This window comes from Macrotis lagotis, chromosome 6, assembly GCF_037893015.1.
Source record: "Macrotis lagotis isolate mMagLag1 chromosome 6, bilby.v1.9.chrom.fasta, whole genome shotgun sequence".
Lineage (NCBI taxonomy): Eukaryota > Metazoa > Chordata > Mammalia > Peramelemorphia > Peramelidae > Macrotis > Macrotis lagotis.
Genome location: NC_133663.1, coordinates 95,740,970 through 95,756,953, shown reverse-complemented (window position 1 = coordinate 95,756,953; position 15,984 = coordinate 95,740,970). Strand labels below are relative to the sequence as shown.

The following is a 15,984-nucleotide window of genomic DNA, read 5'->3' as shown; positions in this document are numbered from 1 at the left end:
AGGACAGCTTGTATATCCCAAAGGTATCTTCATAATGTCAGGGGAAAAAAGTAGAAGGTGTTCAGCATGTGGTAAGCATATGAGAAGACATGAACAAAAAGATGTATAGAACTGGGCAACTGCAGCTCTAGAGAAACATTCAAAATAATGAAAATGCAAAATTATTGGAGCATTTCATAGAATCACAAAATCTGAGAGCTGGAAGAGACCTTGATAGACATCTAGTACAAAGATAAAAGAATCCCACCCTAACATAATGACAAGTCCAATCTCTCTTTATTCATTAGTTTTATGTTCATTATTATTAATTTGGAGGGAAAGTGGAACATTTACTTCTCTCCCTGACTTTTTATTTTTAGCAAGGCAAATGGGGTTAAGTGGCTTGCCCAAGGCCACACAGCTAGGTAATTATTAAGTGTCTGAGACTGGATTTGAACCCAGGTACTCCTGACTCCAAGGCCGGTACTTTATCCACTGCACCACCTAGCCGTTCCCATTTACTTCTCTCTAAAAATTTCTCTAAACTGAATTATATTCCTTGTTCCATCCTCCCCCACCCCACCCCCAAAAAAACCTCAGATGGCCTTCTCTTCTACTTTTCTCCTTGTATGTAAGTTGCCAGAAAGAGGTTTCTCATCCTTTCTTTATGAAAAAGAACAGGTTTCTATCCCATATCTTCTATCAATCCCACAGTAAAATCAGGGCATATTCACCTTTCTAGCAAGTTAGGTATATCTGGCTATCTATCCCTGCAATAATCCCAATCCAGAAAACTATTAGTGAATTTTAAGCCTATCAGAACAGACTAGTAGAAATGGGGAATTAAGGAAAGGAAAGATAAACAAGGACTAGTTTCTAATACTCTTTCTAATTGTTGAATGCCTTTTTTTAGCTGTTATATTTATTTATAAAAAATGAAACAGCATTTTAATAATAAATGGTTATTATCTTGGATTTCTGTAGCCCTTTTCTTCTAAAGGGCTTTAAATGCATTCATTTCTAAACTATCACTTAGTCTTTTAACATCTCTAACATGAGAACAAAGGCAAATTTTTGCCATTCTCATTATAGAGATATGGAAATTCAGGCACAGAGAGGTTAAATTAATTGTTCAAAGTTAAAAAATGAATAAGAGGCAAAGCTAAGGCCAGAATTCTGGCCTCCTGACTCTCTTGTTTTGTCTAATGACTGGGGGGGCGGGGTTACTGGAGCTGCAGTCTTTCCTGAGGGATTGACAGGAGGGGTCTGCACGTATGTCTCTATTGTTCTGTGCTATTTATTTACAGGATGTTTAAGCACATGATGCCAGATGTCCAGAGTGGGAGGAATTTACTGATTCTTGCCTACTTGAATATGTTCCACTTTGAATATGTAGAAGTCCTTCAAGTATGCTACAAATAAGGGAAACTGTTGTCTAAACCACCTGCAAAGTACCCAGCTCCAGTATTTCCTGAGGGAGAAATTGTTTTATATTTTTCATTTTGGTTGAAGAGCTAACTTGGTATTCTAGTTAAAGCATGAAAAACAGTTTTATGAGATAGAAAAAAGAATAATGGTTAAATGAATGCCATGGTAGATGGAGAGCAGGTCATGGAATGAGGACGACCTGGGTCTGCCCTCAGATGATTCTGGTTGCTTTTTCTGGGCATCATTTTGAGAAGACACTTGAGAAGAGCAGCTACAAATCTGCATTGGAAAAAGAAGTTTCCTCTCCCAGGACTTCTCTATATTCAGGAAATAATAGGTTGGTTTAAAAAAAAATTAGCTCTTAAATTGCCAACCAAGGTCTCCTTCTCTGCCTGACTCTCATAGATGGGTCTACCTCTCTCTCTTCCCAGATATAGGTACACAGAGAGAATGAGCCTGGGCAGCCTCATCCACATTCTATGAACATCAGACACATGCTCTCCATTGTGTTCAATAAGTTCCCTACCTGCTCCCATGGACACAATGTTCCTTCCCACCTCTGGACCTTTGCTTATGCTGTTTTCCTCACCCAGAGGGTGTTCCCTTCAACTTAATTCAAAGCTGTCCTTCAAACTTTACCTCAACTCCCAGATCCTCCCAGAAGTCCTCCCTGACTATTTCAGTTTATACATGTATCTCTGTCTTCTCTGAACTGAAGAACACTTAAGAGTCATTGATTTAGCATCAAATTTCTTGCTAGTACATTTACTTCAGCAACCAGACTAAGCTCTTAGAAGGCAGGGTCAAGTTTCATAGTGCTTCTGCATCCCCACACAGCTATATTTAATAGATACTCATTTAAGCTTAATGAGAAGAAGTTGATCAATGGGAAGATTTGGAATCAGGTTAGAACCGAGCTCTTCTACTTTTTAGTTGTAGAACTGTGAGAAACACCTCTACCATGTCAGGTCTTTAGGGGAGTTGAGCTCTCCTCATATCAAAAATGGCCTAGAAGGCCTTTGTCACCTGATCTAGCTTTAGGGCCCATGCCTATTTTGGAGAACAGGATGTACAAGGTAGACATTGCAAAGGGACGGCCCTTATTTTAGAAAACCAAGGCTCACAAAGGTTGTAGCCTGCCTATGTTTACAAAGTAAGGGTTTATTCAGGATTTGAACTCAGGTCTCCTGATTCTTTTTCTTTGCTTCTACTTTTCAGCAATTTATATTGTTTTCTTTGTGTGGGGCATTAGGTGAAATGCAGAGACACAAACTGAAGAGAATGCTGACTTCATCTACTTTCTATCATCCTGAACCCATAGGACAGATTAAGCCTATTTGTCCTACTAATCATGTGAAATAGTTTGTTAATGAAATAGTTTGTTCTACCCAAGGTATTCCAATACAACAAATGTGAACTTCTCTACACAAGAAACAGAATATTTCTATTGTGTATGACTAAGAACCTTTCTTGAAAAGCCTTTTGACTCATCTCTCTTGCAGCCCTCTTCACTTCTTCAGGGACGGCATCTTTCTCTGCTTGAGATATCTGGTACACATTATGGCCTGCATCCAACCGGTATGGTCCCCCTTTGCCTCCTAGACCAGCAGTGTCTCTGCCCCCTGAAGGAAAAACACAGAAATTAGGGGCTTGAGTTTGCTTTTACCCCAGAGAAAGTTACCTGCCCCTTCAAAATTGTGTATCAATTAAAATAATTAATATACATAATAGAACTAAAATATAAGTTAACTAAAATATAATTAAACATGATTATATTTTTGGAAAGTAAAGGCTATTCTTCCAACTCTTTTCCATCTCTCCAAATCCTATCTTTTCAGCTCCATGAAGCCTTCCTTACCCATAAATTTTAATTTCAATAGCATTTGGTTTTTTAATAACCACACACTAGAACTCAACATATTGCCTAGTGTATTTGGTTAACTGTTCATTGGTGTGCCTCTTATCTCCCAACTACACTGGAAGCTTACTGAAGGCAGGATGATCACTGGTTATTTTCTACATCCTTTTTAGTGATGGGTTCAAACTTAAACAGAAACAAGTCCCTGTTGCTTGCCACCCACTGACTTAGAGAGTCACAAATAAAAATTATTTATGTTGCACTGTTTTTATTCATTCAATATTTCTCAATTACATCTAATTTGGTTCCCAGGCTTCATGTTTGACCTCCAGCCTACTGTATCCAGAACTGTGTTTTGAATATAATGGGTAGTTCTGGAGCTATAGCTCATCATTGTGGGCCTTAGATCCCTGCAAAGGATTCAGAGATCCATGAATCCAATAAAAAATAAACATACATTTTATAGACTGAATATATAACAAAGTCAAGCATTTTTGAAGTAATAAGAATGATAGCAAGCTAACATTTGCTTTGTGTTGCAAAGCATTTTATATTTGCTCTTATTTGATCCTCACAGCAACCCTAAAGTAGATGCTATTATTACACCCACTTTATAGATGAAGAAACTGAGATTGAGAGAAGTTAAGTGACTAAGCAGGGTCATATATTTTGTTCAAGTACAGGAAGATTCCAAGGTGATTAATAAAATTCTAATTAGTGTGAAGTCAAAAGCTAAAGAAATCTAAATACTCAAAAAACACTTCACAGATATTACCTTATTCCTCTTTGTAACACTTTGTGGGTGGGTATAATATAGAAAATATTTCCATAATTACCATAAGAGAAAAAAATTGATGTCCAGTGGAGAAGAATTCATCTGACTTGCCTAGGTCCTAGGTCATCCAATCGTAAAGTTGGGTCTCCTGACTCTCAACCTACAGCCAAACATACTTTGTACATTCCCCACAGCTGCATAATTACTTTATTATTATTATTATTGTATGAAAACTCATAAATTGCAGGAAAGTGCCCAAAAGGCTTCCCCCCCCCCACTCATACATAGTGGGTGAATCCTCAGAATCCTCAAATCTCGGAATTTAAAGGGATTTCTGAGTTCAATCTCTACTGAACAAGACTCACTTTGCTATGTCTCCAACCAATCTGGTCATCTACCTTCTGTTGGAGACATGCCCTGACAAGGAGCACTCTATCTAAAGGGCAAGTCTTGGCATTTTGGGGGAGCTCCCAATTTGTCTCTGTGTAACTTCTAACCTCTGATGTCAGTTTGCCTTTAGGCTCTATGCAAAACAAATTTAATCCCTCTTTCACATGACAATCCTTCAAATATCTAAAGACAGAAACAATCTAAACTCCTTCTTCTGTAGGAAAAACATTCCCAATTCCTGAGGGAGTTCAGTGTTTAAAGGACTATAGCATACTGTAATCCCTTCTCTTGTAAGTGAATTTAAAATGTTTAGTCTCCACTATGCCTTTTAGTCTTTGTTTCTTGAAATGTCTTCCTTTCCAAAAATAATTTATTCATAGGTATGATAAAATGATGAATGAGACTGGGATTATCTCTAGGACTGGTGAAAGGATCCACAGCTATTTTGAGGATATTATAATACTATGAGAATATTATGTGATGCAGGTCACAGGATACATTGGGAATAACAATATTTCCTGGTGGTAGGGGTAGGGGAGAAGATTTCTCTGTGACCTCTAACTGATGGAGCTCTGGGTAGACAGCATGACACACCCAGCTTTCTAGATCCTTTGACAGATAGTACAAATGTCCAAATTTCTACCTCTCTGGAAAAGGAGACTCCTCGAGGGCAGGGATTAATGCTTTTTTTTGTTTATATATTCACTTTGAAAATATGAAGTAGGGGCTTAATAAAGGGTTGAACTGAACCTCTGGGGCTCTTCTACACTGACAAAGGTGGTAAGCACAGGAGATTAGTACAAAAAAGCTGGGCCAGAGCAGGGGAGGGGTTACAGCAAAGAAAAAGAAACTGAGAAGATTGTTAGATAACAGGGGAGCTCAAATCAGAAGATTCCCAGTGAGAAGAATGACAGAAGATAAAAACAAAGATTAAAGGAAAGAATAGAATAGAAATGAAGAGCCAAGGGTCTATACAAAAATAGAGACTAGCTCTTTGTTATCCCTTAAGCAATAGGAGGTTTCAGAAATGAAGAACTTTCAAAAAAGATGAAATGTTAGAATGTAAAGTAGCTTGATTCTGGAAACCCTACATCTGTTCCCCTCTTCTTCAATGCATTCCATGTGGATTAAGTCTTGTCAGTTTGACACTAATTTTCAGATTAAAGTACATTTCTAAAAATATTCCAGCTCTACAGATGAAATTTCACAAATAGATGAAGCAGACATGATGTCCTCAGGCGTGCTGGAGAGCACAGTGTCCTAAGGTGGAAGCTCACTTCCTCTTGAGAAGGCTAGAAGCAGCTCTCACTTGAACTGAGGGGAGAGGAAGGATGAATGGGGCTCTCACATTCCTCACAGACTCTGATAAGATCAGACAGAAAGCATCCATTCTGGTTGTATTCTTGAGTCACATCAGATGGAGCCACAGAGGAAGCAGGAGGAAGATGGTTGTGATGGGGAACAATGGACTGGCAAGGCAGCCAAGAGGAAGGAGTTGGCCAGAGCCATCAAATTCAAGCTGGGGCCATCATTCTTCCCTCACCTGGGCAACAGACAAATTCTGTACAGACTTCTGGCACTTGGCCAGAACTAAAATGAGCTGGGGGCATGAAGGACGGCAGTGTGGATAGTTTTTATGTTAGGAAGTCAGAAAAGGAATTCCAGTCATTGCCTTTGAAAAATTGTGAGGTTTCAGAATTTATGGAACTCATACATTATGGTGTCTTCCCAGAGTAGTGAATACCAACCTGTTCCACCAGCCCAAGTATTGCCCCCTACATGGGGCTCATTTTTTGGGTCTTCTTTTCCATGTTTAGGGGAGCTCACATCTTCGTTGCTATCTCTGTTGATTGTTATCTAAAAAGAATCAAAAGATTGAGATATTATTAATATTCTTTTGAATGTCTAGGGGGGAAAGTATCCCTTTAATACCCAAATACTGATTAGAGTTAGAAAGACCCTGAGCTGGCTTTCATTCTCTGCTCCCTTTAGTGCAGATATTTTTAGTATTATTGGCTTTCACAATTTTTATTTTAAAATTTTGTTTTATTTTTTAAATTTACCTTTGTGACTCTCCTGCTCTGATCAACTGAACAGAAAAATAAGAAAAACCAAAACTTGTAATGAATATACATAATCAAACAAAACAAATTCCTACATTTTTCCATGTCCAACAATGTATATCTCATTCAGCATTTTGAATCTATCACTACTCTGTCAGTAGGTGGGAAACAGAGCTCAACACTGGTTCTCTGAAATTAGGCAGTCATTCTATCAATCATAGTTCTTAAGTCTTTGTGATGTTGTTATAGTAATAAATCTTTGTAATGTTGTTATAGTAATAAATGGTTTTCCTATTTCTTTGCTCATTTCATTCTGCATCAGTTCATAAAGCTTTATAAAGTTTCTTTGTACCCTCTATTTCATAATTTCCTATAGAGCAATAGCATTTCATTACATTCATATACATAATTTGTTCATTCATTCCTTGATTGTTGGGTATCCCCTTAGTTGTTAGTTCTTTTCTACAACAAAAAGAACTGCTATAAATATTTTTGCATACACTATTCCTTCTCTGCTTTCTTTAATCTCTTTAAAGTTTAGTTCTACTGGTAGTATCACTGGTCCACAGGTATGCAGAAGTATGTGATTTCTTTGAGCACAGTTCCAGATTATTTTCCAGAGTGGCTGGACTAATTTATAGCTCTGTCAAGAGTGCATCAAAATGCCTTTTATCTGAAGTCATTCCAATATTTGTTTTTCTCCTTTTTTTCTGTCTCCTTTATCAATCTAGTATGACATAGAACTTCCTCAGAATGGTTTTTAATTTGCATTTCTTTAATTATTAATGATTTGGAACACTTTTTCAACAGGCTATTGATAGCTTAGATTTTTTTTTTTGAGAAAAGCATGCTGATGTCTTTAGACCATTTACCAGTTGAGAAACTCCGCTTTCATTTAATATGGAATAATGTCAATGAATCAAATATTGGAAACAAATCTGAAAGCATTTACACTGAGCATTTGATATTGGTATGCATTTAACTCAGATAGCTGTACTATGTGATTAATCAAGGAAAAAGGAACAAAATAAAAATAATAAATGAACCCATGAAACAGGCACTTTTCATATAATTTAAAAGTAGTTTCAACCAAATGTTTTTTTCTTCTACCTTTCTTATGTCTCCTCCTCTTCTCTTCCATAGTATAGCTGCTCCTCAATGGTCATTTTCTTTATACTACACAGATATTACCTTGACAAATGGCTCTGATTACACCTTTTATGCACAGAGCTCCCCAAACTATATCTCTAATTCTAACATCTTTGATGTCTTTCAGACACATATTTCTAACTGTGTATAAGATATTTTCACAAAGATATTCTATCAGCATCACAAACTCATCCTGTCCAAAAATGGAACTTGTCATTTTCCTCCCAAAGCTATTCCTATTTTTTCTTGACTCCCTCCATCTATGTAGCACTATTTGTCTTGAAATTATCTTTAGTTTTTCCTTTTCCCCTCTTTTCAAATCCATATTTGTCACCAAGCTTTATGGAATTTACCTTTATAATGTCTTTCACATTTATCTCCTTTTTTTTTAATTTCCATTTTATGCCACCACTCTGTTATAAGTCCTCTCTGATGCTTGATTATACAACTATCTAAAATTAACACAGGAAGATTTGAGTTGAAATTCAGTCACTTACTAGATTACTGTCCCTGGGTAAGTCACTTAAACCTCTGCTGCTTTAGTTTCCTCAACCATAAAATGGTGATAATAATAATACAGCACCTACTTCCCAGGTTTGTTGTAAGGATTAAATGATAAAAGTTTTAAAAAGTGCTTTGCAAATCTTAAAGTCTTATATGAATGCTAGTTATTATTTTTATTTATACATTTACTTATAATGCTTGGTACAGGGATGAAAAATTTGGACAAAGGGAGAAAATATGAAGCCTTTGAGGTAAATTGAGTTCTTATGACTGGATCTATAGTCTCCTCCTACTATGTTCAGATAAATATACTTTATAATTTATGATAATGTAAACAGATAATATATAATTTATTGAGCTTTCCTGCCAACAACTTCTGTGGCACTGGAAAATTTTTGCGAGAATTTATATAATTACTCATGATTCTGTCACACTTCTATGGTCTGAGTTTATCCATAGATAAGATTTATACATATATATTCTGTTTTTGAAAACTGTCAAAAATTCCTTCCTTCCCCCCATCCACCTTTAAAGATTGTCAAAGATCTACTAGTGAAGCAATGTTTTTGATGATTAAAATACATCTATTGTTGAAACATCTGGCAACATTTCTATAACAAATAAACATTCAAAATATTCATTCTCAAACACTTGTGGCTCTTTTCATATCTATCACTTAAATAAATATCTTATTTATCCACTGTGTCAGGATAACAAAAGAAATCACTTCAAAAATTCTGGCTTGTTAACAACCAGGCTTCTTCATCTTCAGACATTGTTTTGAGGTTTCATGTATGCTGTATTTATTTGTTCCCTCCTCAAACTCAACATCCTTCCCACTCTGAGTCCAAAGCAAAAGAAAATGGGAATAGTTTGATGCTGGAATACAATTTTGATCTGTTCGTTGTGAAAAAAATTAGAGAATAAAGTTGTTTTTATGAAGTAATGGGACTTTAAAAAATATCCAAATTATTATCAATCATAAAAATTAGTCACATTTTTATAGATTAAACAATTCTGCTTATCCCCCTTCATGTTACACTATGAAAACTGGCCTCTCTTTTATTCTTTATACATGGAATTCCACCTCCCTTGGTTGGATATTTGCTTAGCCTGTCTCACAAGTTCTTCAAAGCTTCTTTTAAGTATTAGGCTTTTTTAAACCGCTTATAGTAGCCAGTGCCTATTTTCCCTTAAAATAACCTTGTATGGACTTTGACTGTATTTTCTATTTATGTAAATAGTGCTTCCCATTGATAGAATGCAAGCCCTTGGATGGCAGAAAATTTCACTTTTGTTGGTTGTGAATTGAAATGTTCATCTTTTAAGATAATTAATATAGCTTAATTTAGATAGTGATTAACATCAGTAATGTGCTATTTTGCCAGTTTGGTTTAGGAGTCCCAGGGAACAGAAATATAGCCCTTTATTCCTTTTAAACTCTGGTGATATACATCAATAAAAAAGATAGAAGACATGATGCTCTCTGCTTCCTCATCACCCTAATTCTCAATCACTTTTTTTGTCTTGTGAAATGAAACTGTATACAAATATTGGCAACTTAGAAACTTGCTCTATCTAGGACTATAGGTTGATTTGGAAAGGTTCAAAGTCATCTGAGCCAACATTATATTACATTCAGGAAACTGAAGACAGGGCTGGCACCTTTAAAAATGTATTCATCTACAATAAGCAGACCCAGGTACCTTAAAATATATTATGTATTCAAAGGTTGGTAAGAATTCAAAAGAATTTTATGATTAAGGGGACTAAACTTATGGACTCATCAGCTATTCTCAATATTTTGTCTACTAGTCCCTCCACACTCCTTCCTCCTAAGGGGAAGAGGTCTAGCCTTATCAGCCTGTAGCAATTATTGAGACTGGTCTGACTACTAAAAGTGATAATACAGGGTTGAAGATAAGTGACTGTAAATTATATATATATATGTGTGTGTGTGTGTGTGTGTGTGTGTGTGTGTGTGTGTGTCTGTGTGTGTGTGTATACATATATACACATATATAAAAATAATAAATGATCAAATAATAAAGTACTGTTTGTACTGTCCCCAAGTAATGTTCTTGAAATTTCCTGGCCACATGTGTCTACCATTTGGGACTTAGGGAAAAAAATTGTATGTGAAATTTCTGGATAGAATAAAATGACTAATTCTGTGTTATCTCCACTTCATGCCAGGCCATCTGTCTGTGAAATGACCCTATATGGCACTACCACCAATATGGAAGCCAAAAATCAACCCCTGATTTGGAGTCTAAAAATATCTTCAGTTTAGCAAGAGTTTGACAAAAAGCACATAAAAATTAATTCCAGGGATATTTTCATTTAACACAAAACAGCTCTTAGGCTCCAACCCTCTACCCAATTTCCCCACACATCAATACCAGCAGAAAACAAAGACATTGGGGTGTTTTTCCCTCTTGTGACATTTTATGAATTCATTTATCTTCCTTCATGGGAGTAAAATGCATTCTTCTAAATTGTTGGGAAGGAATATATTTGCCAAAGGGCTTTTATACCTACTTCAGCACATATCTTACATAATTTGACAATGATTCATAAAAGGTGCAAGAAAGGTTAGCATATATTAACCCAGGATTGATATTGGAACCAACACCAGGAAAGTGTAAATAATTTGCATAAGCAAGTTTGAGGGGACAGAAGTGTGCTGTACAATGCTACTGATTATTCAGAAAACTGATAAGCTTCTTTGAGTTGTCATATAAACCTAGGGAGAAACACTTGGAACTCATTTCCTGAGAATGGCCGGTCCCATCTGGAAAGAGACCAAGAAAGCTATTCCAAGTGCTGAAGTGTAAAACTGATGAATTCACTTAAAGGGATCAAAGAAGGTCTCCAAACCACGGACAATCTTGGGTTCTAAAAACTTTTATTTACATGGTACCACATGCCAAGACACTCAATGTGCAGCTCAGAGCAAGCCCACCTCCACAACCTTTCAAGGGAAGTGTGGTATATACTGAACATTGGTGACTTGCTTCTCTATGAATTTAAATGGAAAAAATATGGATCTTGTAAATTATAGCTCATAAAAATTTCCCCTTATAATAAGATGGGGTAGAAAAGCAGAAGGCAGTCACCAGATACCTGGAATTCCCATCAATGACTCACAGAACTGCAGGCTTTCCCTCAGTCAAACTCAGGGCTCATCAAGGAGATGGTACATAAAATTCTGGATGTAATCCTGGTGGCTGAATCAGTTCATGGTGGTATAAGTAACACAATTGTACTGCTATTCAATCAGCTGTATCCAGCCAGACACTTGGTGCAGGAAGACTTAAGATGGGAACTGTGGGCTACTGATTCTCTAAAGAGTACTGCTTCTATCAAGGACAAAAAAAAAAATCTGACTTTTTTTTTCACTTAGAAATTGCCAATAATAACTACCCACATGTATAGAAAGTTTTCCTCACAATGATAGCTCTACTATGTGATTATCCTCTTTGCACAGGTGAGGAGACCTGGTCACTGAGAAGTTATAGGATTTGCCTGGGATAACAAAGCTAGAAAGTATGGGAGATAAGATTTCAACCTAAGGCTTCTAAGTACAAGTCCAGATCTCTGTCCATTATGCTAAGCTGATAAGATCAATAGGGGAATTCTACTTGTTCTTATCAATTAAATTACTTCCTGAGGGGCAAGCAATTGTATTTTTTTTTAGGTTTTTGCAAGGCATAGGGGGTTAAATGGCTTGCCCAAGGCCACACAGCTAGGTAATTATTAAGTGTCTGAGACTGTATTTGAACCCAGGTACTCCTCACTCCAAGGCTGGTGCTTTATCCACTATGACACCTAGCCACCCAAGCAATTGTATTTTGAACATTTCTTGTTCTGGAAGATTTTAGTTTTCATAAAAATAACACCATGTAAGACCAAATATGCAGTTAGTCTAGCTACAATATCTAAATTTAAGTTTGCTAGTCTATTTTGACCTGAATGTAATGCTTAATGAATTTTTAGCACTACATTTTCATATTTTTCCCATATATATATTGCCCTAAGACATTAAACATGAATGAGATGCGGAGAAAATAAGATGCAGGGAAATACAGTGTTAATAATCATAATTGTGAATGGGAATGGGATGAGCACACCCATAAAATGGAAGCAAATAGCACAATGGATTAGAAAGCAGACTCTTAATCTGTTGTTTATAAGAGACATGTTTGAAACAGAAAGACAAACACAGAATTAAAACAAAGAAATAGAGTAGAATATAATATGCTTCAGCTAAAGCAAAAAAGACAGGTAGCAATTATGATCTCTGACAAAATAAAAAATAAAATAGTGACATAAAAAAGATAAACAGAGAAATCATATGGTGCTAAAAGGTAACAGAAGCAATGGAAGTAATACCAAAAATTTTTACAGCACGGTTTTCTGATAAAGACCTTGCTTCTCAAATATATAATGGGTATAGAATTGAGTCAGATTTATAGAAATAAGAGCTATTCCCCAATTGATAAGTGGTCAAAAAATATAAACAGGCAATATTCAAAAGAAAAAATAAAAACTATCTAAAGTCATAAGAAACAGTTCTCTAAATCATTATCGATTATAGAAATACAAATTAAAACAACTTTGAGGTACCACAATTTGGAACTGGATCCAAAGAGCTATAAAACTGTCCATACCCACTGAGCCAGCAATATCACTAAGTTTATATTCCAAAGAGATCTAAGAAAAAGGAAAAAGACTTAGTTATTCTTTCTGCAGTGGCAAAGAAAAGGAAAATGAAGGAATACCTATTGATTGGAGAATGGCTTAACAAATTGTGGCACATGCTTGAGATGAAATATTATTGTGTTGTAAGAAATGATGAAGGGGTGATTTAAAAAACTATATGAGCTGGCAAAAACTATATGAATGGATGTAAAATGAAGTCAGAAGAACTAGGAGATCACTGTGTACAGTAACATTATTATGATTATATATATATAATTATATAATGATAATGATTATAATGATATAATGATAATCAACTATGAAAGACTTGGCTACTCTGATCAATATGATTGACTACAATTTCAAAGGACTCATGATAAAAAAAATGCTAACATCAGAGAGAATTGATTCCAAATGCAAAAGGAAGTATAATTTTCTAATTTTCTTATTTATTTATGAAAATCTTCAGAAATGTACTGAAAACCTTAATCATAGTCCCTCTTCCTCATTTCACATATACAAAACTGCAAGTGATGACTCTGTCTCAATCATGCTCCAATTACTGGATACCTGGAATTAGCAAATATTAATTCAAGATGGATTCTAGAACCTATACTTCCAAGGTATTAGGCTTAACATCTTTCTCTTTCTCTGTCTTTCCTTCACTCTTCCCAAGATTCCCAGAGCCAAACAGATTTTTATAGCCCATTTAATGTAGTTTTCATTAGCATTTGACGTGATTTTTATTAAAGCATAGTCCTTTACCCAACTGTAGAATGTACCATGACAGTTCCTATATTATTCTGGGATTCTATGTGATCTTGATATGCTCATACTGTTTCTGAGCTATTTATTGCTTCTAATTGCTTTAACCATACTTGTTATGGGTGAAGGTAGAGTGAGGGGTTATGGAAATGGGATAATTTATAAAAGAAAATATTTATGTATATATTAAAAATAATTCATGGGATGACTATCCTCTTTAATATCACATTATCAAAGCACTAGAATATACATAATAGTGGATAAAATTAGTAATTGGACAAACCATACTTTTCATTTCATGGTATTTCAAAAATGTTACCATAGGGTCCTACATATACATAGCAGATATTCACTATTAATACATATATTATCTGCATATAATATCCATATTGTATACATTATGTACTTATACATATTAAGTAAATAAATTTATACTGACTTGCTCTGTGTATAGGAAAACTATACATTGCTTTATATTACTTGCATGATACTTACCCAAGCTTTTTTCTACTCTGATCTCCGAACCATATAAAGCATGTATCAAATCTCAAATCTAATTAGATCCAACCCAAGTGCTCTACTCAAAAGGAAAGCATGAAAATTGAGAGGTAGCTAGATGGTATAATGCATAGAATCCTAGACTAGGACTTTGAAGACTGAGTTCTAATCCTAAAATACTGAGCTGTGTGCACTTGGGCAAATCACTTAACATGTAAAATGAAAAGGCTGGACTTGGGGCGGAGCCAAGATGGTGACAAGAGCAGCAGATTCTGTCTTGGGCGCTCTCTCATAAAACTTTTAAACTAAGGACTCTAACTAAATTTTCAAGAGGCAGAACCCACAGAGGGACTCAGTGAGGCAGTTCTCCTACTCAAGGTAACCTGGAAAAGAGCAGAAAGGCTCTGCTCCCTGGGGCGGAGGGGCAGCCCACCAGAGGGGTGGCCCGCCAGAGCAAAAGAACTTCAGCCTCCCGGAGGCAGCCCCAGGGGACTGGGAGCCACAGCTCACAGCAGCAGGGGAGTCTCCTGAGCTGCACCCCGGGGAGCACTGGGCACAAAGTGGGGGAACATCGGGGGACCTCTGCCAGAGCGAGCACGTGGAGCCCAGCCCTCAGGGCATACAGGGAGCAGTGAGCAGCAGCCTGGCCAAGGAAGTCCTAATCCAGGAAAAAGAAGCGGGGGAAGCTGGTAAGCAGGAGCCCCCAGGGCATGAGCCTATTGAACCTAGGGAGGGGAGTGAAGAGAGAGACTGCCAAGCCTTGCCCCTGGAACAGGAATCTGGGGTTCTGACCACATTCAGATCCTGATCGCAGTCTAGGCCCCCCCCCAGAACACTAGGGCCCTCCCCACCTCAGCCCCGTGGCAGAGGGGGGGTGCATATGGTCATTCACAGACCAGGAGGGAGGACTCTCACACTGAGACCCTTGTGGGAGTATACCAAAAGCTCAGGAAGCACCCCCAAAACAGGCTAAGGCTGGGAAAATGAGCAAGCAGAGAAACAAGAGGAACACCATTGAGAAATATTTTACCTGTGAGCCCAAGAAGAATCAAAACACTCAGTCTGAAGATGTGGAAGCACAAGCTCCTACATCTAAAGACTCCAAGAAAAAACAGAAATTGGGATCAGGCTATGACAGAGCTCAAAAAAGACTTTGAAAATCAAATGAGGGAGTTAGAAGAAAAACTGGGAAAAAAGAAATGAGAGAGATGCAGAAAAACATGAAAAAGAAGTCAGCAGCCTAGTCAAGGAAATCCAAAAAAAAAAATGCTGAAGAAAATAGCATGCTAAAAACCAGCTTAGTGAAATGGATAAAACAGTTCAAAAAGTTATTGAGGAGAAGAATGCTTTAAAAAGCAAAATCGGGGGCAGCTGGGTGGCGTAGTGGATAAAGCACCGGCCTTGGAGTCAGGAGTATCTGGTTTCAAATCCGGTCTCAGACACTTAATAATTACCTAGCTGTGTGGCCTGGGGAAAGCCACTTAACCCCATTTGCCTTGCAAAAACCTAAAAAAAAAATAGGGGAGGCTAGGTGGCACAGTGGATAGAGCATTGGCTTTGGAGTCAGGAGTACCTGAGTTCTAATACGACCTCAGACACTTAATAATTACCTAGCTGTGTGGCCTTGGGCAAGCCACTTAACCCAATCGCAAGCAAAATTGGCCAGACGGAAAAAGAGATAAGAAAACTCTCTGAGGAAAACAAATCCTTTAGACAAAGAATAGAACTCAGGGAGATTGATGAATTTACAAGAAATCAGGACTCAATACTTCAAAACCAAAAGAAAGAAAAGAAGAAAATGTGAAACATCTCATTTAAAAAACGACTGATATGGAAAACAGATTTAGGAAAGATAATTTAAAAATTATTGG

At 36.8% G+C, this 15,984-nt stretch overlaps 1 protein-coding gene across 1 annotated transcript in view; it reads right to left on the bottom strand.

Annotated features, from left to right (window-relative positions):
• VWA8 (von Willebrand factor A domain containing 8) overlaps positions 1–15,984 on the bottom strand; it is a 469,402-nt gene that overhangs the window by 62,686 nt on the left and 390,732 nt on the right. Inside the window, exons 38-39 of the mRNA XM_074191741.1 lie at positions 6,179–6,287; positions 2,873–3,029 (exon numbers count right to left, since the gene is read on the bottom strand). Coding sequence (XP_074047842.1) covers positions 2,873–3,029; positions 6,179–6,287 — 266 coding nt within the window. The remainder of the gene's footprint in view (positions 1–2,872; positions 3,030–6,178; positions 6,288–15,984) is intronic.